This window comes from Mobula birostris, chromosome 9, assembly GCF_030028105.1.
Source record: "Mobula birostris isolate sMobBir1 chromosome 9, sMobBir1.hap1, whole genome shotgun sequence".
Lineage (NCBI taxonomy): Eukaryota > Metazoa > Chordata > Chondrichthyes > Myliobatiformes > Myliobatidae > Mobula > Mobula birostris.
Window position 1 is genome coordinate 137,462,101 of NC_092378.1, and position 24,977 is coordinate 137,487,077.

The following is a 24,977-nucleotide window of genomic DNA, read 5'->3' on the forward strand; positions in this document are numbered from 1 at the left end:
GAATCTACGAGTATTGCAGTCTCAACTGAGGAGGACTGAAGGATTTCGGCGGACGCTCCCGAGTAAGGCGCCGCGAAATGCAAGAAGAGTTCAGTTAGTTTGATTTTGCCGGCATTTTAAGACTGATTCTCCAAGATAGCTCTGTCAAGTTCATCGCCTCAAATGGGAGTCTTCCGCGCGTCCACAATTCTACAATGAGAGCAAGTAGTCTCGCGGCACATTTTAGGAGAATGCTGCATGGATGCACTAGCAGGCGTGTCGGTCACAGAAGCAGTCATCGGCGCTGCGGTGGGTTTCAGTACAAATGGGTTACCTTGCAACATCGATTTTGAGTTTCCGAGCTGCAGCTATGTGGAGTAATGATGTTGTAAGTACGCCTGCTGCTTTCCCCCCTGCGTTTGTGCAGCCACACTTAATGCAGTTCTTATACTTTGCTGTGCACAGCTCTTATTCCGAAACACATATGATTTCATTTTCTACGCTGCAGGTCTTTGTTTGGACAATATGCCATCTTCTCGGTCTAAGTCTCGCTCTGTTGAAACTGAAGTCCTTTTGTCCCGTATAGAAATCAGCTTATTTTTCCTTATTCCTCTCGGAGTGTGCGCTGCTAATTTTATTTAAACCTACAACGGCCATCGGGAATTTGCGTTATCGCTTTGATGGGACTTTAAAAAAAATCAAAAGAATTGGTGGAAAATGCAGCACGTTTATTTTCACTTTTAATCGGGCTTACTGCATTTTATGCCCACTGTAGACCAACTTTGCATACTTTCATACTTCGTTAGTTCCTGGCGCAAGAACAGCTACCGAACACAAGGAGAATAAACTGGATCTCAAAGTGGCAATCTGCGGAGATGCAACGATCCACAAAATTACCCTGGTTGTCGCGAGCCATGATATGAAAAGCTTTCCAACATGCCAACGAGCAAATGTATTTCGTGATGTCCAAGGTATGTCACATATATTCTGCCCCGCACCATACTGAGAACTGCCTGTAACAGTTACAACTGTAGGGGGCGCTGCAGCCTCTCATCTCAAACTGCTAACGCAACCCATGTGAAAAGGAATTATCTTTAGAATAAACTTCATCGCAATTTATTTCATGTGGTTTTTGGCCAACTTACCTTAACAACGTTAATACCGATTGTATCTCACACGAGCATGTGAGAGAAATCTTAAACTTCTAAAAAAAATAGTTGCATACTCGCTTATTGTTAAAATGTAATGGCTATTAGTAAGATTTGATTTAAAATGTTTCGATAAGATTATTAATAAATAAATTCATGGCAGTTAATTGTTTTAAAATACCATGGACTAGACCAGAGCTTAAACTGATTCATCCGTTCATTACGAAGTATAAAACGCCCACTTGGTCGAATGATTTATTTCGTGACTTCAGGTATTAAAATAGATTCTCGAGTCCTTGTTAAGTTGATAAACCGCTACTACCACTGCAAATCAGCCTGACATGGGGCGATGATTGCATATTTAAATCCCCCCCCCAACCCGACCACCGCCACTTTCCGACACGTTAATTGAAACGTGCGTTTCTTACTTTGCAGCTCGACCATGAGGTGCGTTATTAAAATGTGTCCAGACCCGGTGCCCCATTTACGTTGTTGCATCGAATGTCAGAATGGGGGAAGACAAGTTAGCGAGCTATACAGCCGCATAGTATCATGCAGCAATAAACCCCAGTGAAAAATCATATATGGCCGATGCAAGAAAGTGATATGATTTCTTGAATATGTGTAATGGAACGTGACCCCAGATTCGTGAGCAATACCGACTCCGAAATTTTTGCGAGCCGCCGTAAGCCTCCCTATATTCTTATAAAACCTGTCCTGAATACTCAGTAGTATGTAAATTAGGTCAGATGCCTTTTTTTGGTGTTCATGACGAGGGAGAAAAAAGCTCCCAGAATATGCAGAGACTGCGCTTTCCTTTGTCCTTATTTGGTGAATAGGTGCACTTTTACATGCCGATGCCTTGTGGATGCTTATGAAATGTAAAAGAGGGGAGAGTGGAAAGAGGGAAAGGTGTTTGTTTCGGTGCAATCTGCAGATTTTTGGTCATCTTCACCTTTGCAGGGGATGGAGTTTCCGAAAATGGGACGCTTCGGATTTCTTGCGGTGGTGGTTCTGGATCTGCTAATGTTCCACTTGGATCTAATCGGAGGGCAGCTGGGTTACCCGACCCTTAACATCGCCATCATTATGGGCAGAAGCCCCGACAGCACGGGCTTCAGGGATATATGGATAAAGGAAGATGCCCCCGACTTTCCCGTTGATGTCAACGTGGTGACCGTGGCGGTGAACCAGACCGATCCGAAGAGTATCATCACCCACGTGTGTGATCTGATGTCAGGCACCAAGATCCACGGCGTGGTGTTTGGCGATGACACGGACCAGGAGGCTATCGCTCAGATTTTGGATTTTATTTCCTCCCAGACTTTTATCCCTATCCTGGGAATTCACGGCGGATCTTCCATGATCATGGCAGATAAAGTAAGTGCAGTGGAAATGATTCTTCTCACATTCTTTTCTTTACAGAAATAACCGTCCCTCTCTACTCAATTGAAAACTTCCGTCGGGAAGTGTGTACTGATCCCCCCTCGGAGGATGCGGACAGGTAAGGTAATAGCAGCACCAGTATGTCAAATACCGAGAAAAAGATCACTCGGCCTCTGTAAACTCGGAGATTCTGACCCGATCTTTATTTTGCTTGGTGCCAGTTTTCCTTCTGATATGACTGGCATTGCTTTGCGCGAGGGAGGGGCTTTTTTTTGTTTTGAAATGCACGCAAAGAGCAAGGAGCAGCGTTGGTTCGGAGCGTTCAACGGTGCACTCCCAAAGATGCCCAAGTCCGCCTCCAAGTTTGAAAGCAGTCGATCTCAGCAGACAGTGCGCAACATTGACTTTACCATGTGTTCTGGTACTTTAAAGTGTATTGTGCCACTTCCAGTGAAGAAGCCAGAAGGATATCGAGTTTGTTGCCGTGGCTCTGCGAGTGAGGGGGCGCGATGGAGTTACATTTCACTGAATTCATTCATGCACTCGACTGAGTCAGACTTGGGTTGCAAGCGAATCAACTTCAAATCAGTGTTGCCAAAAGTTATTTTAAGACAGCAATCCAAATATATTATGAACGACAATAACTAAGGATTAACAGCAAAGTTAAAAAAAACATCTTAAATGGATTATTGAGGAGCAAAGTAATCTTATTTCAGCACGGGTAAATTACCATTTATCCAAATGGTTACAGTCTGGGGGCATTATTGGTTGAACTCCCAAATTAAAGACGATTTAACTCTGGAAATGTTCCAATAAGGAGTACAAAAATCCAAAATAAGAACAAAATAGTTTCAGAAATTCAAATACTGTTTCTGTCTTTACTACACGTAATATTTAGGGGACTTTAATTTCATTGTGGATAAACTTTTATTTGTATCAGTCACACTTCCTCTGGAGAGCTTTGCAAAGCAATGCATAAATGCGTGATATTTAGAAGCACCACAGAATAGGGCTCTTGCATTACTGGAGAGGGAGAGGCTGGGTTGGGTGAGGAAACCCCTCAATTACTGTGTATCAACCCAGGGGGCTTCATGAGTGGCAATAATCTTATTGACTTTAAGGAATACCTTTGGACATTACTGAAACCGTTGACTATGAATGCAAGAATGAAAGAAATTGCATGGTTTTTTTTAAGTTTAAAAAATGTATGAATAAAGTTATTTTGATACATAAAAATATGACAGGTAGAAGAGTGAAGCAAAATTCTTATACACACTTAATCTCAGCTTCGAGGTGATTTTATAAACCATTGCAACTTGAAAATGAAGAAAAATGGAAATGGACAATTTTGATGCACCTATCTGGCACCAAATTCAAACTCTTGGAATATATAATCTTTTTTCCCCTCAGGTGATTAACTCACAAATTATAAATGCACAAAATGGCAGAACATGGAGCAAAACTAAATTACTTAATGAACATAATTAAGTTGTTGTTATGGTATTGCATGTATTAACATGTGTTTGATATGAGCATAATGACTAGCTGGAAATTCTAATAATTATAAAGTTCAAATTAACATAAAGGCTCACATTTAAGTAGTGTTACTTTATGACACTACTATAACCTATATTTTTAAAAGTTTGTAAGAAACAAATCACCTTTTCTATAAGCTTTGTGTTTAAAATTACATTAAATATACAAAAACTGACCATTAAAGTATGCAGATATCAGAAACAGTGAGTAGGAAAACTAAGTTGAAAAAGGCCAATGATTTCGATAAAGTCATTAAATAAAAAGAAAGATGAGGAACCTGGAAAAGAACAGTGGAAACTATTTTTTTTTATTTATTCATTTATGGGATGTGGGCATCGCCAGCTAAACTAGCATTTATTGCCCATCCCTGGGCAATTGACACAAGAGGCACTGCAGATGCTGGAAATCCAGAGCAATACAGACAATTTGCTGGGTGAGCTCAGCAGGTCAGCCAGTGTCTGTGGATGGGAATAACAGTTTGGGCCACGATCCTTCATCAGGACAATTAACTATTAAACAAAGTTATTAAAAAAAACAAAGAAGTCACTGGAAGTGAAAAAGCAAAGCACGTTAAGTGTATAAAACCATAAGATTATTGAGCCTGCCATTCGATCATGACTGATTTATTTTCCTTCTCAACCCCATTCTCCTGCCTTCTTGTAACTTTTGATACCCTTACCAATCAAGAACCTATCAACCTCCACTCTGACTCTGCCTCTACAGCTGTCTGTGACAATGATTTGCACAGATTCACTGCCTTCATCTCTGTTCTAAATGGACTTACCTCTATTCTGAGGCTCGTCCCTCTGGTCCTAGACTGGTCCATTATAGGAAACATCCTCTCAACATCCATTCTATCTAGGTCTTGACATATTTGAGGTTTCAATGAGAACCCCACCCCTCCCACACGCTTCTAAATTCCAGCAAGTACAGGCCGAGAGCCCGAGTGGAAATAAATATTAAAAGTTAGAAGTGATGGTGTACTCCAGTGAAGAGCAAGGGAAAATGTTAATTATTTTTAAAGAAATGTTCAGGGAAAAGGACATTATTTCAATATCTAATTATGAAAGTACAATTAATATTCTGCACAGCTTTGGTTTTAGTACTGCGAGCAAGTCCCTGTAGACTGTGGTAGAGCTAGAAGAGAGGGCAAAGTTATGAAAGTGAATAGTTTTTGTTCAGAGTTTATTATTAGATTGGAGACTTGGGATGAAATAAATCTCTCTAATGGAATGTGCATTAAAGAATGCCTAGGACATCTGTACTGTTTGGTGGGTTAAGTAAACTGAAAATTAATAATTTCTGGATTACAAGTCATATACTATGAGTTTCTGGAAGCTAAGGGTGTTGCAATCTACATGAGTGGGTATCAAAGACTTCCTATTAACAGTGAAAATAATCAGATAAAGAACTGAAGTTTTAAAGCAGACCCAGACAACTGCAGGATAATTAGTTTATTATTTATAAAGGGAGAAAGAGGGAAACTATAGAAACGGTACCAAGAAATTTGTTAGAGGCATGATTAAATCTACACGTCCTAATGAGGAACAATCACAAAAGAGTTGGAGACTGCAAATGTTGTGCTGGAAATGGATCCGGAGTCTCGACTGCAGGAAACATAATGAGTTGTCATTCAGGTGCAGTAAGTCATGAGGGAGCTAATGGATAGCTGGTCCTTATTACAAAGCGTATGAAGTATTTATTTATTTTATTGAGATACAATGCTGAATAAGCCCTTCAGAACCTTCGAGCTGTGTCACCTAGCCACCCTCGATTTAACTCTAGTTTAATCACGGGACAATTTACAATGACCAATTAACCTAGCAGCCAGAACGTCTTTGGACTAAGGGAGGAAACCAGAGCACCCGGAGGAAACCCACGCGGTCACGGGGAGAACTTACAAACTCCTTACAGGCAGCGGCGGGAATTGAACTTACGTGGCCCGTGCCATTGTGCTAACAACTGCGCTACCATGCCACCCTTTCACTATGGAATGTGATTGCCTGGATGCTGACAATTTGTATTGCCTCAGCCATCATGACCTTTTGCTCCATTTATTGTGCATTTATTGGATCTTTTTAGGAGAACATAATCATTAAAATAATTGTGACAGTTCCCAACAGCTTCCCCTGGATTCCACTACTCATGTGCACTGTAAGGGCAAATTAGAGTGCCTGGTTAACCTACCAACATGCTTGGCATATGGATGGGCACCTTGGGAAACCCATGATTACAGGGAGAGCATGAAAACTCCACATAGACAGCACTGTAGGTTAAGGTTGAATTCGGGATGCTGTAGCTGTGAGACAGCAACTCTACCAAAGAATTTTGAAAGGATATGCTTGCATTATTATTTGTGCATAGAAGGTTAACTAGGTAGATTCCGGGGATCCCAGGTTGTCCACCTCCCAGGTCATGCTCTTTTCTTGCTGCTGCCCTCAGGAAGAAGTACTCACATCTTCAGATTCAGGAACAGTTATTACCCTGCAACCGTCAGGCTCATCAACTAATGGGGATATCTTGATTCAATTTCACTCACTCCATCACTGAACTGCTCCTGAAACATATGGACTCACTTTCAAGGACTCCTCACCTCATGTTCTCGATATTTATTGCTTATTTATTTACTATTTCTTTCTTTTTGTATTTGCACAGTTTGTTGTCTTTTGCACCCTGGTTGTTTGTCCACCCTGTTGGGTGGGGCCTTCATCGATTCTATTATGGCTCTTGGATTTACTGGGTATGCCCGCAAGAAAATGAACCTCAGGGTGGTATATGGTGACAAGTATGTACTTTGATAATAGATTTACTTTGGACTTTGAAATATGAAGAAAGATTGAGCAGGTTAAGCCTATAAAGAGGAGTTTCGAGATATGGAGGTGATTTTATAAAAATATACAGAGTGTTGAAGAGAATTGAAATAGTTGAAAAATGTTTCCTATAGTTGGTGGTCGTCTAAAACAAAATTTCAGGATAGTGAATTGTCTGCTTAAGATGGAGATGAGGAAGTTATGGGTCTTTTACACTCAGAGGGTTGTGGTTTACTTGAATTCTGCACTCTAGGGAGCAATGAACACAGAGTCATTGACTATGTTGAAGGCAGGAATTGACGGATGTTTGAATTACAATGGAATCAAGTGTATGGGAAGATGTAGGAAAAGAATATTGAGGCTACATCTCTAAAATCTGAGCTTGATGGATAGACTGGCCTTTCCTACTTTTTATGTTCTTAGGGAGAAGTGACTCCATGATAATATTTAAATTCTTTCAAGGAAGTACTGAAAATTAGGTTTGGTGTCATGTATGCTACAATTCAGTTCAAATTGTCTTTGATGAAACTCCGTAAGAATGATGGCTAATTGTGCTATGATTGTTTAGCAGGATGCTTGTGTCAAATGGGAAACTAAAATCAAAAATGGATTAAAAGTGTAGGAAACAGGAAGTTTATATGAGAGAGATAACGTCCTACTTGGGCAAAGGGAGACTCCAAGTGCGTACCCGGGGTGCATGTTAGAACTTATGTCGCTTCTCATCCATGTAAACAAACTGGATTCAGAAAACAATGATAAGGCGGTTAAAATGATAAAGTCCTAAAAATAGTGAACGAAGCACTTTATAACTAATTAACATTTAATCTAGCTTCTCAAGATAAATTTGGTTGACAAATGATAAATCTTTGCATTTTGGAATGGGAGGTAGACACAATATTGACATACAGTTTGTATAATAAAGAGATTTAGGACTGGCACAGAAGATGTTGAAGGTGACTGGGAAGATGTCACATTTAGTACAGATTTAATTAAGCAAGTAAACAAAACATTATAAGCAAGATAAATTCTCCAGAGTAACACACACAAAATGCTGGAGGAACTCAGCAGGTCAGGTAGCATCTGTAGAAAGGAATAAGGAGTTGGCATTTTGGGCCAAGACCCTTCATCAGGTCTCAACAAAACATTGAACTGCATTGTCACAGTAGTGAAAGTTAAAAGAAATTTGGTGGTGTATATCAAGTCTTAAAAGACCCTGATTAAAATAACAAAAAAGTACTGGAAATCTGAACTAAAATACTGGAAAAACTTAGTATGTCAGACAGCATCTGTGGTTAGTGGATCAGAGTTAATGTTTCAGGTCAATCAGGCTGTGGCGGAAGATCATTGATCTGAAATGTTAACTCCCTCTCTGTCTCTCTGTCTATACACCTCTCTCCCTTCCTTTCTTCCCCTCGCTCCATTCCCCCAGATATTCCTGAATCCTAGGATGGTGGTGAATCTTGGTAGCTCAGTTTGAGGTGTTTGATGTTGTGGTGTTTGCTAAACTTGGCAATTAGCTTGCAGATGTCTCATCACCAGTCGAGGTGACATCCATAGTGCATAGTTGTTGGTGTTTATCCCCGGGAGTGCTCGCATTTATATAGGCCCCCTTAGGCTTGCCTCGGTCTTGATTGGCCATCCCTACGGTTGATCTTGGAGTTCTATTGGCTCCTGTTTCTTTGGCTCTTAGGAGTTCATAGATGGTGTCTATTTTGGCACGCTTGGTTATTTCGACTGGTGATGAAACTAGTCTGCAAGCTAATTGCCAAGCTCAGTGAACACTGCAACATCAAGCTGCTGAATTCTCTGTCTTTACTCCGTGAAGCACCATATATATTTTTAACTGGATACATGAGAAGAAAATGACAGTAGTAATGATCAGAAACATTTAGTGAATAAAAAAAGGTTAGAAAACTTTGGAAGATTAAACCATCAGATGAATCTCCTTCATCCTTAATTTTTTTTTGAACCGTCTCCCTGCTCTCCCACTGAGTAATTACACACCAACTCACTTCCTTTGGCTCCCGTTTAATTTAGTTGAAGCTCATTTTATGAAATACTGTATTATATCGTTCAACGTCTTCAGTGATGTTATTTGTTGGGTATAGTCGAAAGACTTCGCTCAAACACCTTCACAGCTTTTAGTACTTTTGCTTTACAGAAATGACCAATTATACCAGAGATAGCATGAGACAGGAACTGCAAGTACAATACGACAGGAAGGATTTTAGCATTATTTTGTCTAATTATATTAATTACGTATATCACTAGCTAATGCAGTGCAATACTGTTTATTGTTATTGCACGCCCACCAGTTAACATAATTTGCAAAATTCAATTGGAACCACAATTTTAACACTGACTCTCCTTATTAAAGGCACTTTGTTACCTTACATTATTTGCCATCGGTAATTCTGCTTACAACTGTGACCTTTGGGTTACTCTTCAGCTCTCTCTGAGAGATTTACTGATTCCTATGTTTACCAAGGGTATCATACTCTGTGGTGTTATGTTCCTCATATGGTTACCTGGAGCTTTAGATCATTAATTCAATGAATGTTGATTCAAATCCCATTTTGGTGGTTACTTTTAGTCTTGTTGGTTTTATGAAGTACAGAGGGTTTGGCAGTGTACAGTATTTTGTGGTGTTTCAAGGCCAGTCATATCATGAAGGGTCGCACCCACCCTGTGTGTCCCACTCCCACATCAGGGAAGAGGCCACACAGCAGCCACACCAGGACCAACAGATTCAAAACCAGTGACTTCCTCAAGCCGTCAGGCTGATCAACACCTCCACCTCTTAACCTGCCCCACCATATTCTCCAGCAGCGGTACTTTATATATAGATATACCTGTAACTAGCATCACTTTCCGTACATACAATTAATCAGTCTATGTACATAAGCTAATCTTATATATTTAAATTTATTGTGTTTTCTATTCTCACTCTGTAATTTTATGCTGTATCGGATCCAGAGCAAAAACCATTCCATTCTCCATTACACTTGTGTGCTGCTGAGTGACAACAAACCATCTTGAATTTACAGCACACCACAGGATCACGTCAGTAATGATGCTTCAGACACAGGCCTCCTGCAATCCTTCTCTCTCAATTTATACCATTTCTTTCTCCCTCATGTTTTTATTCATCTTTTCTTCTGTATCCATGATAACCACCTTACTTTGTTGATAGTATTCATTTTCTAAATATCCTAATCTCATGACTCCTTTCCCCCTTTTTTCCCCGATCTCAGATGTCTTCATCTGTCATTTGGGGAGGAGTAGCAAGGCAGGGGAATATACAATAAAAGGGATAATATTGAGTGTTGTGGATGGATAAAGGGAGTGCATGTCAACAAAGGTTAAAAAGGCATCATTATTAGCTAAGTCATGGAATAAAAGAGCAAGGAGGTTGAACGTGAATAACATGTACAGTTTTATCACCACATTGCAAGACAGGTGCATTTGAAAGAGTACAGAAGAGGTTTATAAGGATGTTTTCAGATTTGGAATATTGTACGTTTTAGTTGAGGATTGGATAAGATGGAACAGTGACTTAAAGGACAGTGGACCAAGTGCTGGGAGATGGGATTTGGATAGAAAGTCAAGACGCCTCCTTTGGCATTATAGTTTCTCTCCAATTCTGTGATCAAGCCTTTTCGTATCTGTAACAGCCTCTGTCAGATCAGCTCTCTGCCTTCCCGTTTTGGGAGAAAAGATCCTTCCCAATCGGTCAGCCTTTCTTCACTAGTACTTTTACTTTAGTCCAGTACCATTGATGTGAATAGTTGTTACCATTTTCTTGCCTGCTGTTAGTGGTTGTACAAATGGAACAGTAGCCCAAAAGCATGGATAAAAAGGAACAGTTTATGATAATCTGAGAATTTGAATGCAGATTTTCATGATTTCTAAATAAATGTAAACATTCAAAGCTATGTATCCCTCTTCTGATTTTTACCAATGCAGTAAATCAATTTACAAAGATTTGTTTTGCTTATATTTTGCATGCCCCTTTTCCCTTATAGTTATTAATATACCACAATTTACAGCTCTAGCAGCTTGTATTCAATTCTGATTTCCCATGCTGTATGTCTGGTTCGCACCCTCTCCCTGTTACGGTACAAGTTTCCTCTGGGTGTTCTAATTCCCACCCTCCACCATCCCAAAAATAAGCAGCTTGGTATGTTACTTAACCACTGTGAATTTTCCCTCGTGCATAGAATGAGTAATGGACTCTGGGGAGTTGATCCTAATAAAACCATAAAGCATAGGTGCAGAGTTGGGCCACTTGGCCCATCAAGTCTTCTCCACCATTCAACCACGGCTGATTTATTATCTCTCTCAACCACACTCTCCTGCCTTCTCCCACGAGCCTTTAACATCCTTACTAATCAAAGGACGATGGTCTGGGTGCGTGTCGATGGGACTAAACAACATTAGTTCAGCACAGACTAGGTGGGCTGAATGGCTGTTTCTGTGATGTAATGTTAGAAACATAGAAAACCTACAACACAATACAGGCCCTTCGGCCCACAATGCTGTGCAGAACACGTACTATGTTCTATGACTCTATGAGTCTATGAAGGGATTAATAAGAAGTAGTCTTTTTTCCTTGGGGGATGGAGTGAGATGCTGGTACAGGATCACACAATATGATTAAACTTACTAACTATGAATTTATAAGGCCATCGACAACAGGAGCAGAAGTAGGCCATTCGGCCCATTGAGTCTGCTCTACCATTCCATTATGGCTAATTTATCATCCCACTAAATCCATTCGCTTGCCTTCTCCCAGTAACTGTTTTGACACCCTGACTAATCAAGAACCTATCAATTTCTGCTTTAAATATACCGAATGACTTGGTCTCCACAGCTCTCTGCGGCAATGAATTTCACAGCTTCCAAACTACTCACTGGCTAAAGAAATTCCTCCTCATCCCTGTTCATAATGGTCACCCCTCTGTTTTGAGGCTGTGTCCTCTGGTTCTACACTTCCCCACTGTAGGAAACACCCTCTCCACATCCACCAGGGCTTTCAATATTCGATAGGTTTCAATGAGATCCACCCCTCATCCTTCTAAAGTCCTGCGAGTATAGTTCCAGAGCCATCAAGTGCTCCTCATATGTGACCTTTCATTCCTGGGATGATGTGTGAAGAACAAAATGGGATTGGCATGGGAGTGGTGTTGGTGGGTGCTAGAAGGTCAGCTTAAACTTGGTCGGTCATACAGCATGTTTCTGTGTTCAAGTTTTGGCTCATTTTGTTTTTTTTTCCTTTACATTGATTTTAAACCTAGCCATGTTCTTAATTGAGTTAAGAAATAGCTGGAACACAAGGAAGATCCTATTATTTGAATATGCAAAGTTACTCAGTGGTTCAAGCTTTCATTTAGTATGATGATTTTACTCACAGCTTATGTTTCGAACCACAGCGATGTCCCGAGAATCACATTATATGGCCTGTACATCATTTAGATTTATTTATTCATTCACAGGATATGGATGTCGCTGGCAAGGTGACTATTTAATATTCATACCTAATTAACCTTGCGAAATATTAATTGATTTTTAATTGAACTTGTTCAGCTACTTCAGTGTCCAGTTAACAGTCGAATGCATTGCTATAGTCAGGTATTGGCTGGTCTGGGTTAAGATAACAGTCTTCCTTCCCTAAAAGTACTAAAGTGAACCAATCAGGTTTTTCCACTGGTAATCACAATTAAGCTGTCAACGTCCCTTTTCTTTTTTATCTTCAGATTTAATGTTGAAAACAAGAACTACCAATCCATTTGCTCTATTCTCACTGAAAATATAAACTGATTTCTTTATTGTTCTTTCAACCCCTACAGATATTATATTGTTTCAGATTTATTCATATTTTCCCTTCTCTCTTTTTATGCATTGACTGTCTTGTTATATATTTTGCCTGTTTTTTTGCTCTCTCAGCTTGAGTAGTTTTTTGGCCTTTCCTCTGAATTGCAGTCCCCACCTTTACCTTTCCAAACAGACTAGTGACAGTAGAGACAAAGAATTGAGAGGCAGAACCATGGAATGGAAGATAGGCAAAATTAAATGCTATTTTCATTATTACTTGTTACTGCCTTGATTGAAGTATGCTCAGCGGTGGCCTCTTTATTAAGTTCCTAATTAAGTGCCACTGAGTGTATGTTCATGGTCTTCTGCTGCTGTAGCCCATCCACTTCAAGGTTTGAAGTGTTGTGCATTTAGAGATACTCTTCTGCACTCCACTGTTGTAACACGTCATTAGCTGAGTTACTGTCACCTTCCTGTCAACCTGAACCAGTCTGGCCTCTCTCATTCACAAGGCATTTTCACCCACAGAACTGCCGCTGACTGAATGCTTTTTTTTTGTCTTTCCGCACCGTCCTCTGTAAACTCCAGAGACAGCTGTGTGTGAAAATCCTAGGAGATCAGCAGTTTCTGAGATTCTCAAACCAGCCTGTCTGGCACCAACAATCATTCCATAGGCAAAATCATTTAGGTCACATTTCTTCCCCATTCTGATGTTTGGTCTGAACAACAACTGAACCTCTTGACCATGCCTGCATGCTTTTATGCATTGAGTTGCTGCCACATGATTGGCTGATTAGATATTTGCATCATGTACAGATGTATGTTAGAACTTAGTCACTGAGTATAGGTTGTGAGAGATGGTGGAGCCAATACCTAGGCATTCAAACTTGGATTGAAAAGCAAATCTGTCAGATTCATAGGGCTAATGTCTGTAAATACATCTATTAACCCTCTGAGGTAGGTGAAGTGATCCTTATTTCAACCCACTATATCCTTCTGTCACAAAGCTCTAATGTGTTCAGTGTAGGTGCCTGGGGGCCAGATATATTGTAGATAATCCTTGTGTGTAAGTTTGTGATTTTTTGCCGTGTTAAGCTTAAAACAGGCAAATATAAGTTTTTCTTAATATTACTGTTTTCTTAGGTGAGCCAAAGTAAGTATTGACTGTCAAAACCAGCACAATAATTTTTAATACAACTACCTTGATTGAAATTGTAGTTACTCCCATACAGTTCTCGCACACTCTCCACCTCCCCAAATTATCATGAAACAAATTCCAAGCCACTGGATTCATGCTGCTAAGTAAAGTGGCACATTATCTTGAAATGCTGTTATAAATCATATTGTAAGTAATTGAGAAGCAATCTTTGTTCCAACAGCTTTCATGATCTGGCTGAGTCTGGCAAATTCAATCCTCTAATGTGGGATTAGAATAAAATATTTTATCTTGTGCAAATTGAATATGAAATCATTGCTTCAGATCCCAAAAAATCACCCCTGTAATGTTCTGCTCCCTTATAACATGAAATCACCTGTATAGAATTCAGTATTATAAATTAATTCTCATATTATGAAATCACCCCTATATAATTAAGTATCTCTTGGTATCATAAATTAAATCTGTCGCAAATGTTTATGCAGGGACGAAGTATGGCGGGCTTGAGATTATCCAATCAGTGGACAGGCCTGCAATCTTGAAAAACTATAAAAGCCTAAATTAATTTGTAACTACAATTCTAAGGGAATCAAAGATAGACTTGCATGAATTGCATTTGGAGTGAAATGTTCTTACAGAATTGAATACAGTGGCTGTCATTCCATTGTAATTTTATTTACAATTTGAACTCAATTTGACTACAAGTTTATGAATGACACTAGGTCAATGTGGAAAGCTGCTGTAGAAACAGCACCAAACGTAGGATTCAGATTGAAGTTCCCTTGTTGTTGATGTTCCAACTCTCCAGTATTTTAGTAGATAACCAGCATAAAGTTGGCTCTGTTACGTTCTTTTGTGACTGGGTACAGAATCTGTTTCATTGTAGTGTGTGTGTATATATGTATGTATTGGTGCTACATTCCACCAAATGGAATTGTGTGAAATTAACAGGTTACATCAGAGGGCTTTGCTCTGTTTTCATACCTGTTATTTATCATGTAAAATTTGCAAGGATATTTTTGAGACTTGAGGACCAGGGTTATAGGGAAAGATTGAATAAGCTAGGGATATTTTACCCTAGAACATAGGAGACTGAGGGGAGATTTGATAGAGGCATACAAAATTATGAAGCGTGTAGATAGGGTAAATGCAAGCTGGCTTTTTCCACTAAGATTGGGTGGGGCTAGAACTAGAAGTCATGGGTTAAGGGTGAAAAGTGAAATGTTCAAGGGGAACATGAGGGAGATGTTTTTCACTCAGAGGGTGGTGAGAGTGTGGAATGAGCTGCCAGCTGAAGTGTTGAATGTGGATTTGATTTCAACATTCAAGTGAAATTTGGATAAGTATATAGATGGGAAGTCCTGAGAATAAATGGGGAAGACATAAAACAAGTACAGAACTTTTGCTACTTAGGAAGCTGGGTGACATCAGATGGCAGGTGCGACATGGACATCAAAAGAAGAATAGGGATGGCAACAGACACCTTTACGAGAATGAAGAGTATACTGACCAATACTAAACTAGGCATGACAACCCGCCTCAGAGTACTGAAATGTTACGTTTATCCAGTTATGTTATATGGCTCAGAATGTTGGACAATATCTAGTAACATGAGGAAACGAATTGTAGCAGCAGAGATGTGGCTTTTGAGGAGGATGCAAAGAATATCATGGACGAAGCGAATATCTAACAAGGATGTTAGATATTTATTAATCGAAGTATTGACTATAAGAGCTGGAATGTTATTATGAGGTTGTATAAGGCATTGGTGAGGCCGAATCTGGAGTATTGTGTTCAGTTTTGGTCACCAAATTACAGGAAGGATATTAATAAGGTTGAAAGAGTGCAGAGAAGGTTTACAAGGATGTTGCCGGGACTTGAGAAACTCAGTTACAGAGAAAGGTTGAATAGGTTAGGACTTTATCCCCTGGAGCGTAGAAGAATGAGGGGAGATTTGATAGAGGTATATAAAATTATGATGGGTATAGATAGAGTGAATGCAAGCAGGCTTTTTTCACTGAGGCTAAGGGAGAAAAAAAAACCAGAGGACATAGGTTAAGGGTGAGGGGGGAAAGTTCAAAGGGAACATTAGGGGGGGCTTCTTCACACAGAGAGTGGTGGGAGTATGGAATGAGCTGCCAGACAAGGTGGTAAATGCGGGTTCTTTTTTTAACATTTAAGAATAAATTGGACAGATACATGGATGGGAGGTGTATGGAGGGATACGGTCCGTGTGCAGGTCAGTGGGACTAGGCAGAAAATGGTTCGGCACAGCCAAGAAGGGCCAAAAAGGCCTGTTTCTGTGCTGTAGTTTCTATGGTTCTATGGTTCTATGTCATGAACTGAGCAAACACAAAAAGAGAAATAATGTATGAGATCATGAAACGGCAACATAACTTCATTGGGCATGTGATTAGGAAAAAGGAGTTAGGAAGCATGGTAATTATGAGAAAGACTGAAGGGAAGAAAGCGAGAGGAAGACAAAGATAAATGATGATGGAGACAGCAGCCAGAAAACTGGAAATGAATTGATCCAGTTGACCCGAAACAGGAGTGTGTGGGCCATGGCAGTCAAGGCTGAAACTGAGCACAGCACCTGATGATGTTGATATGGATGGGAGTGGTACAGAGGGCTGTAGTGGTTTATGACTCTATGACTGTATGCCTCGTTGGAGCTAAGGTCTTCACTGAAACCTGTTCTGCAGCAGGAAGGAGCCATCACCCACAACCATTGTATTATGTACAGTAAGTGGTTGCTGATGGATTTGTACAGAAAATATTTAGTGTTTTCTACAGTCCATTACAGTTGTTAAAGTTCACAGAGAGTTTGCAGCAAATTCCGATTGGCTATAGGTAGGTATTTGGTCTGAAGGTCAGGACGTTTGGGAGAATAGACAGAAGACTTGCTAAGTTGGACAAGCTGGTCAAAAACAGATAGGCAAGAGAAGTGAACTCAGAAAGTATTGGAACCAGAAGCAGTATATTGCAGAAGTGTGCTAGTGTATATGTTAAATGCCAGGAGTAACCTTTGACATGCATTTCTCTGACTCCGAAGGAAAAGTTACAAAGAAATCTAAAGAACCTACCTTTGTTAACTAGTGCACCTTTGTAATTATAGATTTCATTTTAGGTCAATAGCAATGAGTGGCTTTGAATTTTATGCAATGTTTATTAAATGCAAAATTCAAACTGTCAGGCTTCTTGCTGAGGATTGCAAGAGCATGTGAATAATGAGAAACCATCTGTGAGACTGATGATAATTCCACAAGGATTGAAAAACCTTTTAGAAACAATGTTCTTTTTTCAGGGAGAGTAATCAAAAATACTCCAAATATATTATGGGTTGATGCCATGGAACTTTTTGAATAAATATATTTTTGATTTGATTTTAGAATTCGCTGTAACTAATTTTTTTTATACAATTTTAGTCTTACAAAGGAGAATAGTGGCTGAATTATTGGAAGGTGATGCAGTACATTTAAATTTATTTATGAAGATAGGAAACTTTGATTGTTTATGAGGAATGGAGAGGAACAGAAGATCAGCCTGCACAATTTTTTTTTATTTTCAGCTACTGAGTAACAATCAGGGAAGAATGGATCAGTGTCTAAGATGTCTTGATTTTTAATCTGTTAGTTATGTGTGGATTTAATTGCACGTGGGCGATGCACTCATCTAGATTACTGTGGTCATAAATGTGGAATCAATGACTGAGTTTATTGAAATTTTGAAATAACACTGGACGGATGTTATTGATCACAATGAAATGGCACTTCAAATTAAATAGATTCCAGAGTAGTGTCATTTCCCACTCACTGCCTGTAAGGAGTTTGTATGTTCTCTCTGTGCCCGTGTGAGTTTCCTCTGAGTGCTCCAGTTTCAACACTCAATTCAAGGATATGTACGGGTTGGTAGGTTAATTGGTCATTGTAAATTGTCCCGTGTTGAGGCTAGGATTGAATCTGGGGTCACTGGGGCCCATTCTGAGGGACCGGATAGGGCCTATTCTGCACTGTATCTTAGTAAAATAAAATTTAAAAATTTCATTAGAAATTAAATACTTTGCTATTTGACTATATGGTTCCTGTTGTCACAAAATGTATCAAGAGACTCAAAATGAGACTAAAGACAGTAGATCCTTGCCACAAAGGAGTGCAAAAGACAAAAATATGAATCACTACAGCACAGTAAGGCCCTTTGGTCCATAATATTGTTCTGACCTTTTAACCTACTTTAAGATCAATCTAACCCTTCCCTCCCCATAGTAATCTATTTTTCTATAATCTATTTGACTATCTAGGAGGTTCTTAAATATCCCTAATGTATCTGCCTCTCTCACCACCACTTCGCAGGGCATTCCACACGCTCACCAATCTCCTTCTCAAAAACTTACCTCTGACAACCCCCCCCCCCTCCTCCAATCACCTTAAAATTATGCCCCCTTGTTTTAGCCATTTCCACCCTGGAAAAAACATGTTAACTCGATCTATGTTTCTTATCATCTTGTACAGCTCTATCATGTCACCTCTTAACTCTGAAGATGAAAGCCAGTTTTTTTGTTGCATTCATTGGTATTGAGAAATTTAAATTAAATTGAACATCAAATATCTTTTTTATAGGCTGAATTCCCAATCCTCAGTTAATAAATATACTCAGTGGGCATCTGAGTACACCTGTGCACCTGCTCGTTAATGCAAATATCTAATCAGCCAATCATGTGACAGCAACTTAATACATAAAATCATCAAGACATGGTCAAGCAATTCACTTGTTTTTCAGACAAAATGTTAGAATGCGGAAGAAATGTGATCTAAGGGACTTTGACCATGGAATGATCGTTGGTGCCAGATAGGGTGGCTTAAGTATATCAGAAACTGCCAATCTCCTGAGATTTTCATGCAGTCTAGAGTCCCTGAAGTTTACAGAGAATGGTGTGAAAAACCAAAGTAATCTGATGAGTGACAGTTCTTTGGCCTTATTAATGAGAGAGGTCAGAAGAGAATGGCGAGACTAGTTCAAGCTTACAGGAAGGCAACAGTAATTCAAATAACTGCATGTTACAACAGTGATGTGTAGAAGAACATCTTTGAATGCACAATGTGTTGAATGTTAAGGCGGATGGGCTACAGCAGCAGAAGACCACAAACATACACTCAGCGGCCAGCGCGAAAGATACAGGAGGTACAGTTGCTAATAAAGTGACCACAGAGTGTATGTCAGTAGAAGTGTGATAAACTGAAATAAGCTGGACATTTTATTTCATTTCTCCACAAAATGTAATGTAGATGGTCACTTTAGGCAATGTTGTCATCGTTAGAGACCTTAAAGAGAGGGCTAATATGCTTTTTTAAATATGGACAGAAACTAAACAACACTGTGGAGTGTCTGCTAGTAAAACTTACCCAATACCTCCACCTGGCTTTATCTTTAAAAGGCCAGTGTTTCCATTGGAGAGTACCTCAAAATGGGAGTAGATTGACCTGTTCCACCCATGTGTTTGTGGTGGCAATCGGGTGGGTAGGGACAAAAATGGTATTGAGGCCAAAATGACACAGCCTGAGGCAGAATCCCAATGCTCCTGGCTACCAAATCCCTTCCAAATGTTAAGTTGGCAATCAAGCATTCTAAATCCAGTGAGGTAGAATCTTCTGGAATCACTGCAGTTTGGAATCACCATTGATGCAATTTCAGCATGAGCAAGGCAACAGAAAGATGAAGGTCGCCCCCATACTGTTGCTCGTGGTTAAACAAAACAGTCCATGCTGATGTAATTAGCTTATTGGAAACAGATTCTCCATTGAGAACATTGTGTGAATCAAAGAGTTGGAGGTGGTCTGGCCTGATGCTGAGTACATGGAAAATAAAGCCACTTTACTCCAAAAAGTCTATTTAAAGAGTAGAGAACAGTGCATAAACTTTTCCTAGTAAAAACAGGTAATTTCCAAGAAAATGCAATGACTGAGGAAAGCTACAGAACTGTGCAAAAGTCTTAGGCACATATATATACAGCTGTGGCGCCTAAGGGTTTTGCCCAGTACTGGAGCAATTTTATGTATTGCACTGTACTGCTGCCTCATCAGAAAACTAAATTTCATGACAAATGTGAGTGAAGATAAACCTGATTCTAATATGGATCTCTATTGTGGACTGCGAGTGGGAAGGGGTCAGGGAGAGGGGAATCATGGTTGGGAAAAGGGGAAGGGAGAGGGGAGTTAGTGGAAAGCATCAGAGACACATTCTGTAATGATCTTGGAATCAAATGACCTTGCCTGGTGTCTCAGGGCTGGGTGTGTCTGCACCCACACCACCCCCATCCCTGGCACTCCTTCTCTGCCACCTGTCCCACACCCCTCCCGCGGCACTCCACCCTTGCCATTGCAAGCATCTTCTGCTCCCGCCAGATTTACAAACTCGCTCTCCACTCCCTGTTGACAAATATAATACTGTGCAAAATTCTTAGGCATCAATGCTATATATATGTGCCTGAGACTTTTACACAGCACTGTACGTGTAAATTTTGTCAGTCTCAGTGACTTTAATCAATGCGAGCATCCAGCCGGATTGACAGAGGAATTACTCAAACATCTCCACTTTAACCGGGAAGAAGGTTCTCACTGAATGCAGCCCAATGGAAAAGTCACTAGACTTCAGTGCTGTCCTGGTTTTCAAGCATCGAGGCTTAAACAGACTTATTTAAAAGTGAAGCACAAGGTTAACAAAACAGATCACGCTATGGAATCTTTGGAAATTTTAATTACTGTTCCAGGTTTTTAAAAGCTTGGGATACCCAAATGTTTTCCCCTCTACAATGGCTTTCAAGAGACCTTAAAAAGGTAAACCAGACTTGCAGAGCGCAAGCCAATTTGACATCCAGAAGGACAGAGTGTATGTTTTTGCATCATATGAGAAGCATTGAATAATTTGACCTCATATAGGGCTGTTTAAAAAAAAAGGTGTTCTCATATGCAATCAAATCAGGACACCTGAAGCCAAAGTTTATCAGTCGTGTAACAGGTACCTTGTATACTGTGCAGTAAATATCCTGATTAGTTTGAGTTTCAGCACATTAGTACCATTTCAAAGAAGGCAGAGCTGTGCCTCAGTTAACCGATTCCGGGAGGTATACATTTCTTGGTGGAGAAGCAGAAATGTTGAGTGGAGGATGGGAAGGTGCAGAGTATGGGGATGAGATGGTCACTGTAGCAAGTGACAAATCCTTCAGACACTTGCAAGAGGAAGCATCTGCTTACATGGAACTACCAGTGGGTAATACTGTAAGAGATTCAAATGCCTCTCTTTAAAACAAAAATCGTCAAAGTTCAAAGTAAATTTATTATCAAAGTACATTTTCAATACGTCACTATGCTGAGATTCATTTTCTTACGGGCATTCACAGTAGAACAAAGAAATAAAATAGAATCAATGAAAAGCTACGCATAAACAATGATTGACAAGCAACCAATGCGCAAATACAAAAAAGGATAATAGTAATAATAAATGAATACAGTCAGTAAATAAATAACACCGAGAACATGAGTTGTAGTGTCCTTGAATGTGAGTCTGTAGTTTGCGGAATCGTTCAGTGTTGAGGTGAGTGAAGTTAACCATACTAGCTCAGGAGGCTGATGGTTGAATAATTGTTTCTGAATGTGGTGGTGTGGAGCCCAAGGCTCTTGTACCTCCTTCCTGATGGCAGCAGTGAGAAGAGAGGATGGGTGCTATTTTCCTGTGGCAGCACTCCTTGTAGTTGTGTTCAGTGGTGTTGGGAGGGGGGCTTTTCCTGCGATGGACTGGCTGTATCCAGTACTTCTTGTAGACTTTTCTGTTCTTGGGTATTAATGTTTCCAAATTAGGCTGTGATGCAACCAATCAGGATTCTGTCCACTGTGCATCTATAGAAGTTTGTCAAAGTTTTAAATGACATGCTGAGTTTGCACCAGCTTCGAAGGAAAGGCACCTGCTATGCCCTCTTTGAAATAGGACTTCATTCTGTTCTCAGGACAGATCCACGGCTATGATAATGCTCAGGAGTTTATATTATCTTTGTCATCCTGCCCTTCTTGCTAATCCTGAAATGGTGTTAAATGCAATGATGTAGATATGATAAGGGGAGAATTAATGATGATTGACTTATTTTAAAGGAAAGTCAGAAAATGCATCAGGCACATATCAACAAGAACCTTATCTTTCAATCCACAGTTTCCTAATCTGATATTTCCAGAAAACAGAAGTAATGGCTGAAGATAATTCTGGATGAATGCAGTGTAAATAATTAATGTTTGCTCTTGAATCTAATCCTTCACAATGCCATCATAGAAAATAACAAGAGGGATCTTGTGAAGCTTAAAGTCGAAAGTCAGAATAAAGACGAATTCTCTCCAATTCCCAGTGTTGTAATAATGTGACTCTCTATGTATTTTGCATATTGGCAGGTGGCAATAGAGGTTCAGTATGATTCAAATGTTAGTAATTAAAGTCCAGAGACCTTTCATGGTTTATAAATACTTGGGCTACTTGGCTACAGTCTTAGGAGCTGATGGATTTTCTACTCTGAACTCCATAAAGCAGGAACCAGTAATTATTTATGCAATTGTGACAATGTGGAGGCTCCTAACTGTGTCCAAAGTCATAAACCTAAATTATAGATTCAAGGGAATAGTGATTATAGCCAGACTGGTATGGACTGTTGACAATGGCAATTGATCACTTCCATGTTAAAACAGTGGAGGTAACTGTTCTTCTCTCATTATGCCCACCTAAACATTTCAGTAGAAGCCCTCAAAGGAACTGATGTGAGGTCCATTGAACTATTTCAAGAGCCTCTTACAAGGCTCGAAAGTTTTACTAGGCTCAAAAACCACTTCCTTGCAAATTATTTTCAGTTTGACTTGCATAGTTCTAGCTGAAGATCTGCCTGGAGATTGCTCCAGAGTGGCTCTGATAGCAAATAGCACTCTCCAGGATGATGAAACATCTTCCTTGTACTTCTTCATCCTTCATTCAATCTTCCAATTCACTCCACTGTGCACAGTTGGTTATGTGTAGGGGTCTGAGCCATAACAGTGTCACAGGTCTGTCATTGTCATTTCACGATTCAGATGCTTAAATTTAGGTTTCTGTAATAATGGTAAGGGGGTACAGATTATTCACCTGCCAGCTGATTTGTCCAAAAGAAGATATTTTAGAAAAATCCAGCCATGTAGATTTAAAACATCGAAGATAGAAGAGTATTGAACTGAAACAGGCCTTTCAACCACAATGTCTTTTTCAAAAATATTGCCAAATTGAATGAAATCTCTTCTTCCTGCAAACAATGCATTACCCTCCATTCCTGCATATTAATGTGCCTATTTAAAAAGTCTCTTAAAAGTCACTAATGCAGCTATGTTACACAACCACCCATGGGAGCTCGTTCCAGGCACCGGCCATCCTCTGTAAAAAAAAACCCCTGCTCTGCTCATCTCCCTTAAACTTTCACCCTCTCACCTTAAATGCATTCCTACTTTGAAACATTCGATATTCCTACCCTGGAAAGAAGATTCTGATTTTCTACTCTGCCTATGCCTTATAAACTTCTCTAAACTCCCCTCAGCCTCCAATGCTCCAAATAACCCAGGTTTATCCAACCATTCCTATAGCTCAAGCCCTCTAAGCCATGTGCTATCCTGGTAATCTCCTCTCTATGCTTTCCAAAGCTTCCATATCCTTCCTGTAATGGGTAACCAGAAATGCACAGAATTTTTTAAAAGTCCTCTACAAAATTCTTGCACAAAGAACGAAACTCCTCAGAATTGTTTAATCAGGTGATGAATTTGTACGTTAATGTTTGTTCTTAGGATCTTAATGTCGCTGGCAAGGGCAACATTTACTTTTCACCTTGAATTGTCTTTTATTGGGTCACCCCCCTATCTCCTAAGTTCTAATGAATGAAGTCCTAGTCTATGCTATGACCCCAAATTCATGCAGCATCCTGGTAAAACTTTCCTTCACTTTTTCTAGTTTAATAACATATCTCCTATGACGGGGTGACCAAAACTGTACACGGCATTCCAAGTGGGGCCGCACCAGTGTCTTATATAACTGCATCATAACATCCCAACTCCTTTCCTCAGGGCCCTGACTGACAAGGGCCAGCATGTTAAATGCCTTCTTCACCACCCTGTGTACCAGTGATGCTGCTTTCACTCTGTTCTATAACACTCCCCAGGACCCCAGCTTTCAAGTGCATATGTTCTTTCCTGGCTTGATCTTCCAAAATGCAATACCTCACATTTATCTGGATTGAAAGCTATTTGTCAATCCTCAGCCCACATGCTTAGCAAATCAAGGTCCCGCTGTAATTTTTCATAGCCTCCTACAGTATCTGACCCGGCTGGTGGCGTAGCGGCATCAGTGCCGGACTTTGGGACGAAAGGTCCTGAGTTCGAATCCAGCCGGCTCCCCTGCACGCTTTCCATCCGTGCTGGGTTACGAGCTGGTGATCTCTTTGGAAACTCATCCAGCAGAAGGCAATGGCAAACCACCGCTGTAACTTGCCTCGTATGCGGTTCCCCACTACGTCAGAGAGGCGTGGAGGGAAATCGCTAACCGGAGAAACACCAGATGCGACGTACCTTTCCTTTTTTCTACAGTATCTATAAAACCACTTACTTTAGTATCATTCGCAAACTTACTAACGTTTGTATAATTGTTTATGTAAATTATAATCAAAACATGTCCCAGCACCGACACCATGAGATACAGGCCTCAAATCTGAGAAACAACCCTTCTACTTCCTATCACAGAGCTAATTATGAAGCTACTATCCCTCCCTGGACCCCATAAAATCTAAACTTTCAGGCTAGCCTAATAGCCTAATATGAAGGAACTTCTATATAGACAGCATCCACTGCCCTACCCTCATCTATCCTCTTTGTTACCTCCTAAAAAGAACTCCAAGAGATTTGTCAGACCTGACTTCACATGCGCAAAGCTATTCTGACTGTCCTGAATCAGATCCTGTTTCTCCAGGAAGATCTTGTTCCTCAGAATCGCCACCAGCAAATTACCCCAATACCGATGTCAGAGTCACTGTAGGTCTGTAGTTTTCAGGCTTGCTTTTGCACCCTTTTTAAACAATGATACCATATTAGTCCTCCAGAAACTCAT

At 40.0% G+C, this 24,977-nt stretch overlaps 1 protein-coding gene across 1 annotated transcript in view; it reads left to right on the plus strand.

The window, feature by feature from the left end:
- The first annotated feature begins 920 nt into the window (after positions 1 to 920).
- Positions 921 to 24,977, plus strand: part of grin2aa (glutamate receptor, ionotropic, N-methyl D-aspartate 2A, a) — a 304,621-nt gene continuing 280,564 nt past the window's right edge. Inside the window, exons 1-2 of the mRNA XM_072269552.1 lie at positions 921 to 950; positions 2,091 to 2,507. Of these exons, the coding sequence (XP_072125653.1) occupies positions 930 to 950; positions 2,091 to 2,507 (438 nt within the window). The 5' untranslated portion in view covers positions 921 to 929. The remainder of the gene's footprint in view (positions 951 to 2,090; positions 2,508 to 24,977) is intronic.